General features: G+C 32.5%; 1 protein-coding gene and 1 pseudogene across 1 annotated transcript; both read left to right on the forward strand.

Moving 5' to 3' along the window:
- Nucleotides 1–6,473: 6,473 nt before the first annotated feature.
- Nucleotides 6,474–7,199, forward strand: LOC123922372. The gene has a single exon (XM_045975094.1). It carries the CDS (start codon nucleotides 6,474–6,476, stop codon nucleotides 7,197–7,199), a length of 726 nt encoding a protein of 241 aa, XP_045831050.1.
- Nucleotides 7,200–21,547: 14,348 nt separating this feature from the next.
- On the forward strand, nucleotides 21,548–21,718 carry LOC123882598 (annotated as a pseudogene).
- Nucleotides 21,719–21,900: the final 182 nt, after the last annotated feature.

The following is a 21,900-nucleotide window of genomic DNA, read 5'->3' on the forward strand; positions in this document are numbered from 1 at the left end:
TTGCTTACGCTATAGCCTGTGTCTAAAAATGCCCTATTAAAGGACTCAGTTGTAAACATGGTATAAATGTCTACTCATCCTTATTGATCCTATGAGAAAGCCACCCACATGTAGGGGTGTTTAAATTCAAATTGATTTCATTTAAATTAAAATACCTCCGCCCGCTACTTAAATAACGGACACCCCAAAAAATATCATACCTTTATAATGTTCGTTACTTAACTAGCAGCCGACATTTTTCCTAAAAATTCTCATCTTTATAGCGTCTGTTACTTAAGTAACAAAGGAATAAAATATAAAACACGTATGACGCACGAATAACCAATAAGGTGGTAAAATGAAGTCTCAATCGAAGTGTCTCGTTATAGTATTTGTGACCTTCTTGTAAGTCCCTACATTGACAATAACAATACATTATAAGTTTTCACCTCCCTACTGTAAAAAAAAAAAAAGGTTTCCATTCCCGTCTCATCCATGAGTCTCTTATCCTTCTGAAATGACATTTTTGTCTATACAAATATAGTTTAGAATATAGTTTTTAAACTTTTTTTAGTTTTAAATATTATTTCTAACAGTAAAAAAAGTTCGAAATCTTTGTTCCGAACTTTATTCGTATAGGCAAAAGTGTTATTTCGAAAGATAAGAGAATGGTAGGAGAAGAAAAAACTTTATAGTCAAGCTTGTGGCTAGCAATAGTATTTGGCCCATATAAAATAGAATGATCGTCTTATTATTTCTTTTGTCCGTTGTTTTTAAAAACCACATAAATTACACTTTCAGATAAAGATAAAACACAGTTTTGTTTGGATATATCACTTGGAAGAAGAAAATAAACAAAAATCATCCACACGAATGCATATTTTAAAAAATAAATAAAAGCAGCTCCCTTATTCGTTACACACTTTTTACGCCGTAAGCTTTTGCCGTGATTTTTTTTTTTAATTCGTCAACAATAAATTGATCTAAATAATAAAGTGTGTTATAAAGATCAATGAGAGTTAAATGTATTACAAGGAATTAAACTCCCACAATGTAAATAAGTCTAAGATTCGAGCCTCAGAAAGAGGCACCACACATATATTATTCAACGTGCATTGAATGAGATTATCTTACATTGAAAGAACTTATGAGAAATAAATGCTTACATAATTTTTTTTAAAAAATAAAAACTATTCTTATAAACTACAGTACATTATTATGGAGGATTAAAATTTAATATAGATTAAACTAAAAAATTAAAGAACATAATGTTATAAAGATTATGAAAACATATTTAACCCTTAAAAATACTATATAAAATTAGGGTCCTTCCAAGTTAGAGACTAAGTTGCAAACATGGTATAAATGTCTACTCTTTACCAAGTTGCAATATTGCACTTGCAAATACATGTTCACTCTCACTCCTCATTCTCAACCATATAATTTGCTGTCTTAAGATAGCAGTTTGGATTTCCATATAGTACTCAGATTTTGTGTTTTAACTTCACGTCACATGTGACCTTTATTTTCCACTTTTCTTCAAACAACAATTGACTACCTTTCCATAAAAGGTAGAATTTTTTTTGTTAAGTTTTATTTTTATATATCAAGTTTTGTCCCACAATCTCTAAAGAGGAGGAGTGGACATAAACGACAATGGAATTACTGTCGCAAAACATCAAGCATGATGCCCTTCACAAGATTTTTGTAGGCAAAGGTTATGATTTTCTGCCCGCTGAGACATCCAAATATTTTTCTTGTAGAAATTAATTGGTAGAGTTTCCGTGAATATAACTTAATTGGCACCAACATTTTATTTTATAAGTAGAAGTCAGAACATTGATGAAACTTTATTGGGAGGACCACAGTTTGATCCGCACAACTGCGATTGATAGAAAGCTGAAACTACTTTATGTCAGAACTGAACCCCGAATCAGATTAAACCGGTGATGAAATAAAAAAAAAAAAATTGGTAGTAGTTTCAACAACACAAAAATTGTGTCCAACTTAGACATTATCATTATTTTACTCTAATGTCTCATCTGCTAAAGTACGTATTTTCACCATGGAAATGATGTTCCTAAGAAATTGTGTAATATATGTGGACAAAGTAGTAGTAGACCCCTCCACCACAAGAAAATGTTAAAACACTAATGGAAGAGGACCACTTCCTCACTCAAGTCATTAGCAAGCTATTTGTACCATCCATTCCAAGCTATGTCCCATCAATTTCAGTTGGTTAAAGATGTTGAAGAAGGGATGAATATTAATTATTGACGTTGTTTTTGGATAATATAGTATGATGAAAGTTTTTAACCGCAATCAATTTCACTATATATCAAATTGTTTATGCATACGTGGGATAGTTGGATGTGACATGGATAGATACATCAATGTTTATTATTTTCTATTAGCGTGTTTAACATCTAAATTTGACTTATGAACTCATTTGATTTGATAAATGTATGTGAGATAAAAGGGGGATTTTAGGGTGGGAGAACATGATAGATCTTTCACCAATGCACCACAAGTTTTATGGATGAGATTGAATGTGTACATCATAATATGGTGTATTGTCAGTAATATATTATTATTTTATTTTTTTTGGAAATAAAGTTTTTGATTTTTCTGAAATTTTTTTTCGATATTTTCTCGGAAAAAATTTTCTATTTTCTTTTCGGAATAAAAGTTCTCGATTTTTGGGGGAAAAAGTTTTGATTTCTGATAAAAACAATTCCGGAGTTTTTCTGGAAAAACAATTTTCGTTCTTTTTTTGGGAAAAAAGTTTTAGATATTTTCCGGAAAAAAGTTTTCGATTTTTTTATGGAAAAAGTTCCGGAAAAAAGTTCCCAATTTTTTGGGGAAAATAGTTTTGAAATGTTCACCCGAAAAAATATTGCTTCTACAAAAAAGAGTGAAAAAATATAAAATATTTAAAACTTTTTTTCCGAATAAAATATTGGAACTTTTCTAGAAAAATATCGGAAACTTTTATTTTCCGGAAAATATCCGAAACGTTTTTCCGAATAAAATATCGGATTTTTTTCCCGAAAAAAGAACGAAAACTTTTTTGTTCGAGCAAACAGTCACTTTGGTCTCTGAAAGTGGCACTCGCTGTCATAGTAGTCCCTGAATCATCAAAAAACATTTTAAGATCCCAGAATGTAATTTTCGTTAGTCAGAATAGTCCCTGGCGTAAATTTTTAGCAAAGAACCGTTTGATGTGCTGACGTGGACGATTTGTTGACTTCATTGACCAATACATGTCACTTTCTTTAAAATTTGATGTCATGTAGGCAAGGACCATATTGAGGGCAAAATAGGACAAAAAGAAAGATGAACATTGAGGGACTAAAGTGACTAAAAGAGAAAATCACCCCCAAAAATAAAAACCTAAATCAATCTTCATCTTCTTCCTCTTCTCATCTCCATCTTCTTCCTATTCTCATTGAAATTTTATCAATCATAATCTCTCCATAATCATAAAGCAGCCTCTAACATTAATTGAAATTAACTTATTCATCTCAACTTTTTCAAAAACTATCTAACTTCTTCATAAACAACTATAAAGAAGCCTCTAACATAAATTGAAATTGCACTTGTCTTCTCTAGATATGTTCAAACAAATTTGAGTGGATTTTTCGATATTCTTAATTACTAAGGATTTCAAAACCAAATCAAATAGTCAAATAATGTATGTAGATGATTTTGGATTCCCACTTTACCTCCCCCTTTCATCTTTCAAGGTTTTCAAAAATGGTTATAAAGATTATGATTGATAAAACATCAATGAGAATAAGAAGAACATAGCCATGAGAAGAGGAAGAAGATTTTTTTTTTTGGTGAAACAGAAGAGGAAGAAGATTTTGGATTCCCACTTTATATTTGGGGGTGATTTTTTCTTTGTCAATTTAGTCCCTTAAAGTTCATCTTCCTTTTTGTTCTATTTTTCCTTCAATATGGTCCCTGCCTATGTGGCATCAAATTTTAAAGAAAAGTGACGTGTATTGGTCAACGAAGTCAAAAAATTGTCCACGTCAGCACTATCAAACAATTTTTTGCTAAAACTTGATGTCAGAGACTATTTTGACTAACGGAAGTTACATTCATGGAGTTTAAAATGTTTTTTGATGATTTAGGGACTGCTATGACAGCGAGTGCCACTTTCGGGGACCAAAGTGACTGTTTACTCTTTTTGTTCAGACAAAATCTCTGAAATTGTTTTTATCTAAAATCGAAACGTTTTCCCCCCAAAAGTCGGGAACCTGTTTTCGAAAAAAAAATCAAAAAATTTTCCCGAAAATATATCGAAATTTTTTTCCCGAAAAAATTGGGATTTTTTTTTCAAAAAAAATAAATAAAAAATAATATAACCATAATATCATGTACACATTCAATCTGATCAACAAAACACGTGATGCATCGGTGAGAGACCTATCATGGTCTCCCACCCTAGAATCCCCCGAGATAAAATGGATTATAATCACAAATTCAAAGACGAAATAGTTCATTCACTTGTATTATACTGGTTTCACAGTTTGAAATAGTTTCCTAGCATTGCTGCCGTTTAAAAGATCATGCATAGCAATATTGTCTCTCCTAAGTCTATGGATGTAGTTTTCAAAAGGATTGATTTTGTCATCCAAAAAGAAATTAGCGACGCAACTTGTTGTCCGTTTGCCTTTCACTCATGTGTAATTATTTTGGAATATACATATATTTAAATGAATAATATATTATTTAATCTCAATTTTTTATAGCTTCGGTAATTTAGTGGTTAAACTGGAACACTATAAATGTGAATAAGTGAAGAGTCTAGGATTGAGACTCTAATTCTTTTAATACTAATATTTTTGGTAACTATCAATTTATCTGATCTGTCTGGATTCAATAATATCTCTAATTTCTAAACCAATTTTTTTTTAGAGCCCGTTTGTTATAGCTTATTTTAGAAAAAACTCACTTTTTTTATAAAAATAATCACTTTTAATTGTTTTGTATCTGTTTGTTATAGATTTTTAAAATAATCAGAAGCTAAAAATAATCAGAAAAGAACTAAAAATGAGAAGCTACTAAGAGTAGCTTATAAAATAATAGATTTTTTTTAGAGGAGATAGAAAAGAAATGTTAAGGGTCCGTTTGTTACAGATTATAAAAATAGTGATTTGAATGTAAAATAATTTAGAGATTTTTAGAAAAGTTGAATTTACTTTGTGTTTGTTTATTATAATAAAAATCACTTTTTTAAAATAAAATAATATTTAGTTTGTTTGGATACAATACAACTTATAAAAGTGATTTTTTTAATTACAAACAACTTTCTTCTTTTAACATTTTTTTTCTCTCTCCTCTAAAAAAAATCTATTATTTTATAAACTACTCTAAGTAGTTTCTCATTTTTACCTGTTTTCTGATTATTTTTAGCTTCTGATTATTTTAGAAATCTGTAATAAACGGACACAAAACAATTAAAAGTAATTATTTTTATAAAAAAGTGATTTTTTTTTTAAAAAATAAGCTATAACAACCAAACCAGTAAAATAACAAATCGATATTCATGTTTCTTATAGTCAACGGAATGCTTAATTTCTCATGGTTTTAAAATAGTAGATAAATTTGACAAAATCTATTATAGACAGATCAAAGAAAGGATTTTCCAACATTAATTAATACATCATGTAGTCAGCATGTAATTTGTTAAGCCAATAAGATTACAAGTTAATCAAGGATTGGGCCCTATAATGGGCCCACTAGGAGAAAGGATCTCTCAATATTTTTCCGCTCAATTTTTTTCGATTGTTGCATCTTAACCATTGACCAACTTTTCTTTATTTTTTTTAAATTAAAATATTATCACATATTTTTTATCCAATAATCTAGATGCACACATTATTTCAAACCATTTTTCTATAAATATAACTCATGCTGTCGATATCATATTTGCGTTTGATCTACTAATTAAAAAATAAAAATTTAACAGGACAGTTTTAGTTATATTGTGTTTGATTTTAAAATTGTTCTTGAGATTGGACAAATCAGTGGCCAAAAAACAATACAAAAACTAAAATTTTTGTCCCCATTGAACCACGTGACAATTTTTTATCATCTGCATAAGTTGTCTAATATTCCAAAATAATCTTGTGTCCACCAAACTGTTAGATATATGTGTTAAGCCTTGATCAATGTTAAGCCTTGTTAGTAGTAATGCTCATAAGCAAGCTTGGCAAGCCTATGAGCAGGCCTGCTGTTAGAACACGCGCGCGCACCAACTGTAGCTTAAGGTCCAAGTTAACCGTTTGGTATTGAAAAGTTTGTTGTAACTAACTTGTAACTTGTGCATTGGCTATATAAGGGCCTTGCTATGATCAATGAAAGATTAAAGGTTCCATTTGCCTTAACAATTGGTATCAGTTTACCTTCTAAATCGATCCAGCTCTTTGTTCATTAACCGTAGTTAGTTACAAAGATTCATCGTGTTCTTGCTTGAAGCTTCCATGGCGGAATCAAGCAACTATCTGCAACCATCAATTCCCAAATTTGATGGTCACTATGATCATTGGTCAATGCTAATGGAGAATCTATTGAGATCCAAAGAGTATTGGAGTCTCATCGAGGATGGAGTAATTGTGGCTCCTACAGGAGCATCACAAGATCAAATTCAAGCTGCGAATGAGAGCAAACTGAAAGATCTGAAAGCAAAGAACTACTTGTTTCAAGCAATTGAAAGATCAATTCTTGAAACAATCCTCACTCGAGGCACTACGAAGGATATATGGGATTCTATGCGCCAGAAGTATCAAGGATCCACCAAGGTCAAGAGAGCACAGTTGCAGGCTCTGAGGAAGGAATTTGAGATTCTGAACATGAGAATTGGTGAATCCATTGATGAATATCTTTCAAGAACACTGAGTATTGTAAACAAGATGGCGAGTCATGGTGACACCATCACTCAGAGCACAATAGTTGAGAAGATCTTGCGTTCTTTAACTTCAAGATTCAACTATGTGGTTTGTTCTATTGAAGAGTCCAATGACACCACCACAATGAATGTGGATCAACTACAGAGTAGTTTGCTTGTTCAAGAACAACGAATGAAGCATCAGAGAGATGAACAAGAACAGATTCTGAAAGTATCCAATGGTGGAAGAGGCTCTGGTGGCAGAGGAGAGAACTCTTATGCAAGGGGTGATCATGAGGAAGGAATCCCATATCTTTGGTAGAGGCAGAGCTCGTGGTGGAAGAGGATCAAAATTCAACAAAGAATTGGTTGAATGCTACAAATGTCATAAATTAGGTCACTTCCAATCAGAGTGTCCTAACTAGGAGGAAGACAATGCAAACTATGCTGAGTATGCTGAATTTGATGATAAGGGAGAGATCTTACTAATGGCTCAAGAAACAAAGCTTAGTGAGACTCAAGAATCTGATGCAAAGAATGAATTGTGGTTCTTAGACTCTGGATGCAGCAATCACATGGTTGGGAATAAAGATTGGCTCTTTGAATATGATAACACTTTCAAAGATTCAGTCAAGCTTGGTGATGATTCAAAGATGGCAGTTGAAGGAAAAGGTAACTTAAAATTTCATATTGAAGGTTTTACTCAAATACTTACAAATGTGTACTATTTGCCTGGCCTGAAGAATAATTTGTTAAGCATAGGCCAATTACAACAAAAGTACTTGTCTGTTATGTTTAAGAATGATACTTGCAAAGTCTTTCATGAAGAAAAAGGGTTGATCATGGCCACACATATGACATTGAATAGAATGTTTGTTATTAAAGCACCAGTTATAGTTCCTCACTGCATGAAAACATCAAATGATAGCAATGTCAATGCCAACTTATGGCATCAGAGATATGGTCACCTCAGCTTTAAAGGTATGAGTGTGTTGGTTCAGAAGGAAATGGTCACTGGTTTGCCAAAATTGAAGCAACCAAATGAGGAATGCTCCAATTGTATGAAGGGTAAACAACATAGAAAGAATGTGCCAAAGAAAAGCTCATGGAGAGCTAGTACCAAACTGGAACTTGTTCATTCAGATATATGTGGGCCTATTAACCCTAAACTGGAACTTGTTCACTTTCACAGATGATCTAAGCAGAAGAACATGGATTTACTTCATGAATGAAAAGTCAGAAGCTCTAGCAATGTTCAAGAAATTCAAAGTGATGGTTGAAAATGAGTCAAAAGAGTCTATTCAGTGCTTAAGAACATACAGAGGGGATGAATACACTTCAAATGAGTTCAGTGAATTATGTGATCTTCATGGAATAAAAAGGCAACTCACAGCTGCTTATACTCCTCATCAAAGTGGAGTACCTGAAAGGAAGAATAGAACCATAATGAATATGGTTAGGTGCATGATTAGTGAAAGAAATGTACCAAAAACCTTTTGGCCTGAAGCAGTAAATTGGTCTGTGCACATACTTAACAGATGCCCTACTTTTGCAGTAAAAGATGTCACATCAAAAGAAGCCTGGAGTGGGATCAAACCATCAGTAAGCCATTTCAAAATTTTTGGCTGCATTGCTTATGTGCACATACCTAACAATCTGAGGAAAAAGCTAGATGACAAAAGCATAATATGTGTTCACTTAGGTATAAGTGAAGAATCAAAAGCATACAAGCTGTATGATCCTATAAAAAGAAGAATTCTTGTCAGCAAAGATGTCAAGTTTGATGAGAAAAAGCAATGGAACTGGGAGAACAAAGTAACTGAGAAATCAAATTCAAGTAAGTAAGTGATTGACTGTGAAGTTGATGCAGAAACTTGCTCAACAAGTAGTTATCATGATAATCCAAATGATGCAGAAGATAATGCCAGCAATGCCAGTAATGCCCTCAGTGAAGAGATGGATCTAACTGTATCTGATTTAGAAGAGGAAGGAGACAATGAGGTGAATGAACTAGGAAAAAGAGTTTCAAAGAAACCTGGTTATCTGAATGACTATGAAACTAGAGATTATGAAACAGGTGAAAGTAATGACAGTCAAGCCTTTTTCAGCCCTAGTGAAGATCCAATAACATATAATGATGCAGCTAAACATGAAGTATGGAAAAAGGCTATGGACACAGAAATAGAAGCAATTGAAAGTAATGACACCTGGGAACTGACACACTTGCCTACTGGAGCAAAGAAAATTGGAGTTAAATGGGTGTATAAAACCAAGTACAATGAGGAAGGAAAGATTGAGAAACACAAAGCTAGATTAGTAGCTAAAGGGTATTCCCAGCAACATGGCATTGATTACAATGAAGTGTTTGCACCTGTGGCCACATGGGATACCATAAGAACAATACTAGCTATAGCTGCAACAAACAACTGGTATGTGTTTCAATTGATGTAAAAAGTGCTTTTTTACATGGTGAGTTAGATGAAACAGTATATGTGGAGCAGCCATTAGGCTATCAGAAGGAGAAAAAGGAGATGGTGTATAGATTGAAGAAATCTCTCTATGGATTAAAACAGGCTCCAAGAGCTTGGTATAGCAAAATTGAGGCCTACTTCAGCAAAGAAGGTTTTGTCAAATGTGCTCATGAGCATACTTTGTTTGTAAAGAAAGAATCAGATGGGAGGATCATCATTGTAAGCTTGTATGTAGATGATCTCATATTTACAGGCAATGATCAAAACCTGTTTGAAAAATTCAAAGCATCAATGGAAAGAAATTTTGCTATGACTGATTTAGGATAAATGAGATACTTCCTTGGGATTGAAGTAAAACAGACAAAAGAAGGTATCTTCATGTTTCAACAGAAATATGCTTGTGAAATCCTAAAAAGGTTCAATATGGAAAACTGTAATAGTGTCTGCAACCCTATTGTACCTGGAAGCAAATTGAAGAAAGATGAAGATGGAATAGCTTGTGATTCAACTAGCTATAAACAGATGGTAGGTTGCCTAATGTATCTTCTTGCTACTAGACCTGATTTAGCATTTTCAGTGTGCTTGGTAGCTAGATTTATGGAGAGGCCTACAGAGTTACATGTTGCAGCAGTGAAAAGAATCCTTAGATATGTTAAAGGGACTGTGAACTATGGACTGTGGTTTGAAAAGGGAAAGAATGATGAGCTTGTTGGTTGGTCAGATTCAGATTATGCAGGAGATCTTGATGATAGAAAGAGTACATCAGGGTATGTGTTCATGATTGGTTCAAAAGTTGTGTCATGGTCATCAAAGAAGCAACCAATTGTAACTCTATCCACTACTGAAGCTGAATTCATAGCAGCAGCCAACTGTGCCTGTCAAGCCATCTGGTTAAGTAGGGTGCTTGATCACATCAACAGCAGAAAGAAAGAGTGCATTACCTTGTATTGTGACAACAGTTCAACAATTAAACTGTCAAAGAATCCAGTGATGCATGAAAGGAGTAAACACATTGATGTTAGGTTTCATTTTCTCAGAGATTTAACCAAAGATGGAAAGATTCAGCTGCTGCACTGCTCATCCTTTGAGCAAACTGCAGACATCATGACTAAGGCTTTGACTCTTGAGAGTTTTTGCAAATTCAGAGACTTGCTTGGATTGTGTAAGCTTGAAGACATAAACTGAAGCCTTGACATGGTTCAGTTTAGGAGAGGATATGTTAGATATATGTGTTAAGCCTTGATCAATGTTAAGCCTTGTTAGTAGTAATGCTCATAAGCAAGCTTGGCAAGCCTATGAGCAGGCCTGCTGTTAGAACACGCGGGCGCACCAGCTGTAGCTTAAGGCCCAAGTTAACCGTTTGGTATTGAAACGTTTGTTGTAACTAACTTGTAACTTGTGCATTGGCTATATAAGGGCCTTGCTATGATCAATGAAAGACTAGAGGTTCCATTTGCCTTAACACAAACATGGTACAAGATAAAATTTGTTTAATACAATACCTCAAACTTTGTCTTGTGTTGTTCTGTCATGTGTTGTTCTATCTAATACTTATATTTTGTAGATGAAATGGAACGTGAATATATATGTTTGATTAAAATTTTGATGGTAACTATTAGTTTTAAAGTTGACTCATATTTAAGATGTCGCTGCATAATTTGTAAATAGTTTTGTTATTGTTTTCTACGTCTTGAAGTTTGTTCTAGTAATTCTTTAGGGTTCAACTCACCTAAAAATTTGACACCACACTAAATTTTTTATTTACACTTATTCTTTGGAAGATTTACTTTTTATAAAGATATAGGCTAAAGACTATTATAAAAAATGTTAAAGAGTATCATATATTGCGCGTTTGGATTATCTTATTTTCGAGCTTATGCAAACAACTTATTCAATATAAATTAGGTTTTTTGCTATTTTATAAGTTTACACTAGTAAAAATTATATTTTTATAAACTATTTTATCATAAATTACTTAACAAACTTGTAACAATACATAAAAATTGCATAAGCTGTTTGCACAAGCTCAAAAATAAGCTACTCCAAACGAATCCATTATATGAAATCATTTTGAACATAAATTTATAAGTAGAGGAAGAGGTTGTTAGCTTATAAGTTAATCTTATAATGTTGAATTAGATTCATCTCAAAATATTTAATATGGTATTAGAGATTTTCAAGATTCATTATGCCACTTGTTGTCAAGTTACCACCGTTGAATTATTTGAGTCTGAGATATAATTGAATGAGATAAGACATGTTGAGGATCCACCACATTTTGTACTAGTGATGAATATTGAATAATGAATAGTCACCTGTAATTTTTCCCTTGAGGATCTATGTGATGAAACATTGTATGGTGGACCCTTATTGAAGTAACTACAACAATTAAAAGTGACTTTCTAGAATCAACATTTTGTCCATAAAGTAGACAAATTAAATTAGGTGATTCTAGCATGGGACACTTAAACATGTCTCCCACATGTGGGAGAGCTAAAATACTTGTTATAACATGTGGAGCCGGTAATAAAAAATACTATTTATATATATTTTTAAAACATAATTTATTTACAAATATTCTGGTTATAATATTTTCAATATTCTGGTTAAAACATAATTTATTTCCGTCTCTTCCTCGTTCTTTCATTTTCCTTCTAGAATTATTTTGGAAGTCTATCAAATTTGTCATTGAATCCTATGAACGCAAAAAAAAAAAAAAAAAACATTGAGGTCTCTATCCTCCTTGTACAATATCTAAATTTGAGATTTGTTTTTAGATTTAAGTTTTAAGGTATTCTTTATTGAAAAGAAGTTTGGAAAATCATATGAAAATAGATTTCGTAAGATTTATGCGATTTTAAACATTAATTTTAGTGTTAAGAATGTCCAGAAAAGTCGGGTTTTAATATGGGTCAACGGGTCTGTTTAGACCCGGCTGGAGGTTGAAGACAATACATTTTTGTCAAAAAAATTAATAACGTAAGCGTATATATATATAGTCGGTATAAAGACATTACCACTAGCAAACTTTAGCTTAGTGGATAAGGTTACTCTCCATTAACATAAGGGTCATGTTTCGAGTCTCGTTTTTGCCATTTTTATTACCTCTATTTTTTTTTAAAAATAATTCTGTCTATTTTATTTTTTTTGTAAGCATTATTCCGTCTAAGAGAATATAGAATACTTGGCCTCAAAAAATTATGTTGGCCTTTAATGTAAATTATGTCCAATGTATAAATATTTTCAATAAAAAAAATTAAAATATATTAGTATGACTCATATTTATATACTGAATATTTGAGGCTTGTTTTTCAAGCTTCGTTTAAAACTCGGGCATAATAGGGGTATACTTCAGTTGTGTAAATGACCGATTTAGTTTGATGGTTTTAGTCCAAAATGATCATCGAGCTCAACTAATTGAAATGACTTTGGTCATGAAATACAAAATTTCTCAATTAAATTGTTCAACCTCACATAATTGGAGTAACGATTAATTAGGAGTTTGAATTTTGGCAATTTAACGGTTCAGCCTAAATTAGTTTAATTAATTGTGACTCGAGAAACCTAGTTCCTATGAAGTTAACGTCAGGTCTCGACTAATCTGATAGACTATGACAAATGAATCCAAATTTTCTCAATCACACAATTCAATCTGACCTAATTGGACTAACAATCAATTAAGAATTCGGAATTTGACAATGCAACGGTTAAACATGAATAATTCGCCTAATTGTAACTTAAAAAATCTAGTTCCTATGAAATGACTGCAAGTCGCAACTAATTGGACTTATTGAGATCAAAGAATCTAAATTTTCTCAATCAGGATATTGAGTCTCACTCGGTTTAACTAGCAATAAATTAGGAATTCGAATTTTGACAATTTAATAATTTAAATAAAACTATTTTGAGTAACCGTGACTTAAGAAACGTAATTTATATCAGATGATCCTCAAATCTCAACTAATTGAACTGATTGTGACTAAAGAATCCAAATTTTCTCAATCAGACCGTTCAATCTCATATAACTAGACTAACAATCAATTAGGAATTGGAATAACAATCTAACAGGTCCAATCTAAACTAGTTTGACTAATTGTGTGACTTAAAAATTCAAATTTTCTCAATCAGACTGTTCAACCTCACCTAACTAGACTAACAATCAATCAGAAATTGGAATTTCGACAATTTAACGATTCAATCTAAACTAGTTTTTTTAACTATGACTTGAGAACTCCAATTTATATAAAATGATTCTCAAGTCTTAATCAATTAGACTATTGTGACTAAATAATTCAAATTTTCTCAAATAGACCGTTCAATCTCATCTAACTAGGCTAACAATCATTTAGGAATTAGAATTTCGGCAATCTAACGGTTCAATCTAAACTAGTTTGACTAGTTGTGACTTATAAGAAATATAGTTTCTCTAAATGATCCTCAAGTCTCAACTAATTTGATTGATTATGATTAACGAATTCAAATTTTTTCAATCAAACTGTTCAATCTCATCTAATTGGACTAAAAGTCAATTATGAGTTGGAATTTCGACAATCTAATAGTTAAGTCTTAACTAGTTTGACTAACCGTGACTTAAGAAACCTAATCTCTATGAAAAAATCGTCAAGTTTCAACTAATTCTACTAATTGTGACTAAAGAATTCAAATTTTAAATAATTTTTAAAACAAATTTTCTCATTCAGACCATTCAATCTCACCTAATTGAACTAAAAATCAATTAAAAGTTGTCAATTTGAGTGGGCTAATTTAGCTTCTTAAAAAAAAAAAACAATTTAAGAGTTGGAATTTCAACAATATATAAATTTAAATATTAACATATAAGATATTGTTCAATTTGTTTTGATGAGTATTTTCAAAATTTTAATTTTTATAATTTTTACTAATAGAAAGTTAAAGATATTAGTGATCAAAATTAAATTGTATATTGACATACATGCAGTGGTCAAACAAAGTTTTATAATTAGGGACGAAAATAAGTTGTACTTATTAATTTTTGGTCTTCTTCAACCTTCAGCCGGGTTAAAATATGATCCGGATACCTTGTTCAAACCCGGTTCGCTCTGGACATTTTTTAACACTGAACTTAATGTTTACAAGTTTTTAAATCATACAAAGTATATTTCCAATGATTTCCAAGTGTATTTTCAATAATAATATCTTCAAACTCATATTAAACAACAAGTCTCAAAACGTGGAGCTTATAAAAAAAAAAGAAGTCTCAAAACGTGGAAATAAAAAGAAAATGAATCAGATCTATGTTGATGAGGGGAAGAATTTGTGTCTTCTTTGAGTAATTTGTTTGAAATAATCAATTTGTTGTGAAATGGGAAAGGAAGGTGAACACAACAACAATGATAGTGCAGAACAAGAGTATATGACGACAACAAATTTTTTGCCCCAGTTCTTTGAGATTTATGTTTGTCGAACTCGGTTATCTAAGTTATTGTTAACTAGCACAAAATTTTTTATGGGTTTGTTCATCTTCTTCCATAGTTAGTATAGGACCAGGAGGATGGGGAGGTGGGGTGGGGGAGATGAACCTGGAATTGCTGACATTTTCTTCCATGTTTGCCCGTGATTTTTTTGGTAGATGTATAAAAAAAAGTGAAATAGATTATTAAAGTAAAATAATAAATTAAATATAAAAAACCTGCTATTGTACTGTAGCAGCAGGTTGCCTATACTGCATCACAGCCACTTAAGTGTTTTTCAATCCATCACACGGCTAGAAGTTAATCTCCCACCAATAGGAGACATGTCTAGGTCCTCCATGCTAGAATCCACCATTAAATTAGCCAATGTCATAAGATATATGTGATTAGTAACTTTAACATTCAACATCAACATCAACATATCATAAAGGGTGGAAAAATAGTGTATATATATATATATATATATATATATATATATATATATATATATATCTTGTTTATTGAGATGCCCAATGAGACTTGGACAATAAATATATCCTCCATTATAATAATGTAAATTTTCAATTTATTTATGATCAAGTGGGATTGGTTGTTTTGATAATATATTCAGTTGGGGTCAAATTTAGAAGCGACAATCCCTTTTTTGTTGAATTCATATCAAAAAAGTTGCAAGCTGTAACATTGCAAATTAAGGTCATCTTCAAGTTCTTGGTTGTGAACGGCTGCATGATCTTTGTATTAGTTGAAGGAATATATTCTAGATGTTTGTTTGATATTGACATTAACCTTTTTTGGTTTGAGATCTTTTATTTATTTATTATTATTTTTTTTATAATTTATTCCATTTATCTATTACTTTAAACAAAAGGCTTTCATTTTACTTTTGCAAAGAAAAAACTATGTGTGTTATATCATGTGTCCTTCAAAATGTGAAATTTTATAAAAATAAAATAAAATAAATTTATTTATTTTTCTTAACATGTGTCCTTAGGATACATGTTAACATTCTTCTTACCGGTATCTTTGAAAGATTTGTTCTCGGCTTTGTTTGGTAAAACAACAAATCAAGATGCTACAATTATGGGGTGGTGTGGAACCTTGAGGAATGGAGATGGCTGCTGGAGTGGACATTAGCGTTGCTCCTTTCAGAAGTTGTTGATGCTATATCGTCAGCACAACTGCTAGCGGATGTGCAGCCGGTCAAGGGTGGCGAAGATAGACAAAAGTGGATTCCATATTTGACAGGTACATTCTCGGTAAACTCAACTTACTCCTTTCTTCAAAATATGGATAGCACAACTGGAATTGAGCACGAAATTGTTATTGCTCTGAAAAGACTTTGGTCGAATGTTGTGCCTACTAAGGTTAACATCTTTGAATGGAGGTTATTATTAACAAAATTGCCAACTCGTGAAGCCCTAGATAGTAGAGGAGTCATCACAAATCCTCACGAACTTTGTTGTGCATTTTGTTTTATAGAAGTTGAAGGCATTAACCGTGTCTTTTTTAATTGTCGCTTTTCTAAACAAGTGTTGAGATTTTTTTTTTTGCTGGATACAAGTGGACATAATCAGCTTTAAAGAAAAGTGGAGCCATTTCACTTTGTTTGGTTCTTTGGTGAAAAGTGGAAGAGGGTGAAAGTTTCATTATTTGATTTAGCTTGCTACAAAGTGGTGCATTTGGTATCTTGGTAATAACATAATATTTAGGGGTGACTTACCAAGCCTTCATCTATTGTAGAACAAATTATGTTTATTTCTTGGTTTTGGTTCCTAGGTAGAAGTGGCAACACCACCACCTATGTTTTTGTTTATTTTTGTTGATTGGTGTAATAATCCCTTAGCATGTCTTCATAGCATCTAAAGGTGATTTCATCGAATCGTAAGGGCCGAGTACACATTGTACATTATATAATTCAATTTTGCTTATAAAAAAAATAGCATCGGTTTCAACAATTTTGAAAGCTTGAGGGAGAGAAAAATACCTTCCATATCCCCGTGGACTTAACTCATTTATTAGGGACAACGCATTTTATATGCAGGAACCGTGATTTGAATCTCAGACAGTTTAATTATTCACCTTTAAAAAGTAAAATTCTAACCACTAGACTACCTAAAAACAACCTTCCATTAATGGAACTTCCACCCGATCTCTTAACACGAGAATAGCACATTTTCTAATTTAAATTATTCAGGGATGGTTTCACATTTCACTCTCATCAAATTGAACTCCAGTACGCGAAATCAAATATTAAAAGTTTAAAATACTGCAAATTAAATTAGTTAAGGAAAATTAATTTTACAATTAATGTTTACTTATTTTCAACCTAAAACATATATAGTTCTAGCAGTCACTAAAATATCCATGCACAATGGTCTATATATACAAATTTTTTTTTGTATTGACCTTTAGTTACCTGAAGAATGGAGCACTAGTAATTTAAAATGGTAAATAAAATCTGAGCAAACATTATTCTTAGTTCTTACCATAAATTGTAACTGCGTGAGGAAGAGTTTGTTAACTATCTACTTTCTTTCTACTTAATATCAAAAGTCAACACAGAGAAGTTTCTTTCTAGTAGTACTTTACTATATCTCCTCTCTCAATTTTTTTTTCGACCGTACTATCTCCTCTCTCATATTAAGTGTTTTTTTTTTATAAGCAAAAAATGAATTATAAGGAGTACAAGGGGTACTCAACCCTTACAATTCTTATAGCAACTATTACATGCTAATAATGCATTTTAATGGATCCTTACACCAATCTGAAAAAATACAAGAAGACTTACTAGCTATTTTACCTATAAACCAAAACCATGAAATATAAATAATCTTGTCTTATAAGGCTTTCCAATTAATAGCTTCTCCTCTAAAAACCACATTGTTACGCGCACGCTATATACACCAAATGGTGGCCAACCAAATAACGTGACGAGCTTTTTCATATTTCTTATTTTTCAATAAAGCTCCAAAAGAGGAAAAATGTTTCCACCCGTCATCAAAAGAGATGAAATCCACATTCATCCATTTAAAAATCTGCTTCCACAACTTTTGAGAAAAAGAGTAATTAAAGAGCACATGAGATAATTCCTCTTGTTCTTCAAAACAAAAAATGCAACATTGCTCATGCGGATTAACAAGGATAGATTTTCTTGCCTATGCCATTCGAGTTGGAAGTCTTGATAATAATAACCTCCATCCAAAAATGCTTACTTTGGATGGAACATCATTTAACCATAATTGTTGTAAAGCTTTCACTACATTTTCATCAATAGCCACAACAACTTCGCGAGAGTGAAGGAACTCGTAAGTCGAATTCACCGAAAAAATACTTGATTGAGTAAGCTCCCATCGTCTGCTATCTGCGCCATTGCTCACATTAGTCCTGAACCACGCATCATTCTCAATACCCCCAATCTTCATAATATCACGCCACCACAAAGATTGACCTTTGACATTGCTAAGATTAGAGTGCAAAAAATTATCAGCCAAGCTCCCATATCTATGTTCTAATAGTTTGGTCCATAAGGTATTATGATCACACAAACCTCTCCACTTCCATTTACAAAGTAAAGTTTGGTTGAAATAATTTAGATTCTTTATACCCAAACCACCTTTATCTTTTGGTAGGCAAATTGTGTCTCAACTAACTCAACAAATCTTCTTAATATCAGAACATCCTCCCCAAAGAAATCTCCTTTGGATACTAATCAATTCTTGTAACACACACACCGGTACCTTGAAAAAAGAGAAAAAATATAATGGGAGGCTAGAGAGTACCGAATTAATGAGTGTAACTCTTCCGCCAAATGATAAATTTCGACCACTCCAAGTATTAAGTCGTTTCTTCATAGCTTCCACTATAGGATTCCAAGTGACCTTTCTCCTTGGGTTAACTCTAACTGGAATTCCTAGAAAACGAAAAGGAATCGATTCTACTTTACAGTGTAAAAAGGAGGATGCTGCGAACAAAAAATTATCATCAAGATTAATGTCATAAAGCTTACTTTTGTAAAAATTAACCTTCAGTCCCGATACTAATTCAAAACTTCTCAACACAGTTTTAAGCGACCACAAATTCTCACACTTCCCTTCACCTACTAGAACGGTATCATATGCAAATTGAAGAGTGTGAAATTGTAATTCATCACGAACTTTAAAACCATGATAATTGCCATTGTCAACAGCCTTCTGCATTATGCGAGTGAGACCTTCCGCAACTATCAAGAAAAGAAAGGGAGATAACGGATCCCCTTGTCTCAGCCCTTTACCAACAACAAAATCCGCCGTAGGACTACCATTTACAAGCACAGACATTGAGCTAGTAAAAATACAGGCTCTCATCCACTTCAGCCACCTCTGCGCAAATCCCATTCTCCGCATCATATACTCCAAAAAAATCCAATTTACCGTATCGTACGCCCTCTCAAAATCAACCTTCAATAATAAACACTTGTCTTTTTCTTCTCTTGGCAAAATCAATCAGTTCATTCACTACCAAAACCCCATCCAGAATCTGACGATTAGGAACAAAGGCCGTTTGACAATCTAAGATCAATTTACCGATAACTTTTTTTAGACGAGCCGCCAACACCTTTGAAAGGATTTTATACAAACAACCAACAAGGCAAATGGGTCTATAATCTGATAATACCTGAGGATGGTCCTTTTTTGGTACTAGTGTCAAGAAAGATGCAGTGATCGCCTTTGGAAGGAAAGCACTACTGTGAAATTCGTTCAAAAACTCCATAACATCTGTTTTTAGGATGTCCCAACAAGTCTTCAAGAAGTTAAAGTTAAACCCATCAGGACCCAGACACTTATTGTCATCACTATTCCACACAACCTCTCTAACTTCCTCAACTGAAAAGGGAGATAATAAAGAAGAATTATCTGCTTCCGTCAAGGAGTCAAACGAAAGCCCATCTAGAGTAGGACGGTTATGCCATTCTTCAGTGAAGTTATTAGCAAAATAATTTTTTACAAAAGACTTGATCTCATCGACCCCTTGAACCCATTTGTCACCATCTCTCAACGCCACTAGTTGGTTATTCCTCCTTCTACCCTTTAAAGTCTGATGAAAAAATTTGGTATTAGAATCCCCTTTTTTAACCCACTTTGATCTGGACTTTTCTTTGAGTAAGCTATCCTTAAAATGAAGTTGCTTCCAAAACTCCTTATTTAGGCCCTCTAACATAAGGTAATCAACATCCCCATTAGTACTTGAAAGAAGGCCTTCAAACTCATTAATATCGGAGACTGTCTTCTCTATGTTTAGATCCAAATAATCAAACACCTCCTTGTTCCACTTCTTTAGACTCTCTCTAAGAAGTTTTAGTTTTTCTTTCAAGACAAAAGCTTTTTTACCCCTAATATTGTAACTTTTCCATGTTGATTCCACAAAACCATTAAACTCTGGATGTTCTAACCAACCGTTTATCACCCTAAAAGGTTTAGGGCCCCAATTACACGACGAGCTGAGGAGCCAAACTGGACAATGATCAGATATATCACGATCTCCGATCCATTGCCCCTTAACACCATTCTTCTTCAAGAAGCCCTCTGATAACAAGAACCTGTCTAAGCGGCTCATAGCTATACCGTCTGGGCTAAACAGAGAAAACTTCTTCCCCAGCACAGGTATATCAATAAGCTCCATGTCATCCACAAACTCTCTGAAAAAGTTAACCTCACTCCTCCTTGTAGCAACACTACTTCTTTTTCTTTCGGATAAATGAAGAATAGCGTTAAAATCACCACCAATACACCATTCACCAATATCCCCTCTTCTAAGATTCAATAAGTTCCCATAATTTTTTTTTGCCCGCTAAATTACAAGGAGAGTACACATTAACAATGTTCACTCTCATACCCTCCCAATCAACACAAAGCCTCACAAAGTCGCCACCATAAAAGATATTTAGCAATTTGAATAAGTCAGAGTTCCAGATTGTTAAAATACCTCCAGATGGTCCTACCGCCTCCTTTACCGCCTAGTGAACATCTTGATGCCCCCACAAATTATGAATCATAGAATCATCAAAATGTGCTCTCTTTGTTTCTTGTAACATACATAAATCAAACATACCTTAATGTGCTCTCATATTAAGTGTTAATTATTTTTGAATTCTTTACACTTTTTGTTTTCAAAATGTAACTAATCATTAGTTGGTTCAGTGATGATTGACGTTGAATTTAATAGAAAATATCACGGTTCGATCCTCTGCAATTGCGATCGGGATGAGGTTGTAATCACTGTCTGAACTGACCCCGAACCAAATTAAACTAATGGTGAGATAAAAAAAATCTGATCCACTAGACCGTTTAATCTGATTTGTGTTCAATTCTAACATCAAGTGTTTTCAGCTCACTCTCGATCGAACTTACGAGGATCGAACCTTAATCCTTCCTACCAACATACACATAATATTTTACATTTTTTCTTACACTTTACAATAAATGCAATGATAAATAATAAATAAACTTGTAAAAACAACATCAAATACCATTAACTTTTTTAATTCTGCTGATTTAACCAATGAAGCCATATATTTAAGGACAATAATAATAGTAATGGTAATTAATTAGATAATTTAAAGAATTTTTTTTGACAAAGGATAATTTAAAGAATTAAAATACTAATAAAAATAGTTTATTACAAAAAATAATAAATACGATCTTAATATTATTAATTTTTTTCTGGTCTTTTTAATATTATTAATTTATGATTCAAAAGAATAAATAATATGAACGACATTACTTGAACATGATCTGTTTTATAGGATCGTATTACCGTGTCTTGATTTTTAAAGAGACAGAAACATAAATTTGGAAGATGAATCATGACCGTATGATCATATCAAAGATTGTTCTCAGCTAACACTGTCTAGTTGGGTTGGTCACACAGTTATCTGACAATTTTCCTAACCCTTTATGAAAATCCACAAATCATAGTTTAAATCCTAGAAATGTTAAAATTTCTAGTGTCATACGTCATGATTGAGATTCAAACTTCAGTCCTCCACTTTGTGTGTGAGTTTTTAATTACTTTATCAATTTGTCTATGAACCAAAAAAGAATAAATAATATTAAATCGTTACAAA

This window comes from Trifolium pratense, linkage group LG4 (assembly GCF_020283565.1).
Source record: "Trifolium pratense cultivar HEN17-A07 linkage group LG4, ARS_RC_1.1, whole genome shotgun sequence".
In the NCBI taxonomy this organism is placed as follows: domain Eukaryota; kingdom Viridiplantae; phylum Streptophyta; class Magnoliopsida; order Fabales; family Fabaceae; genus Trifolium; species Trifolium pratense.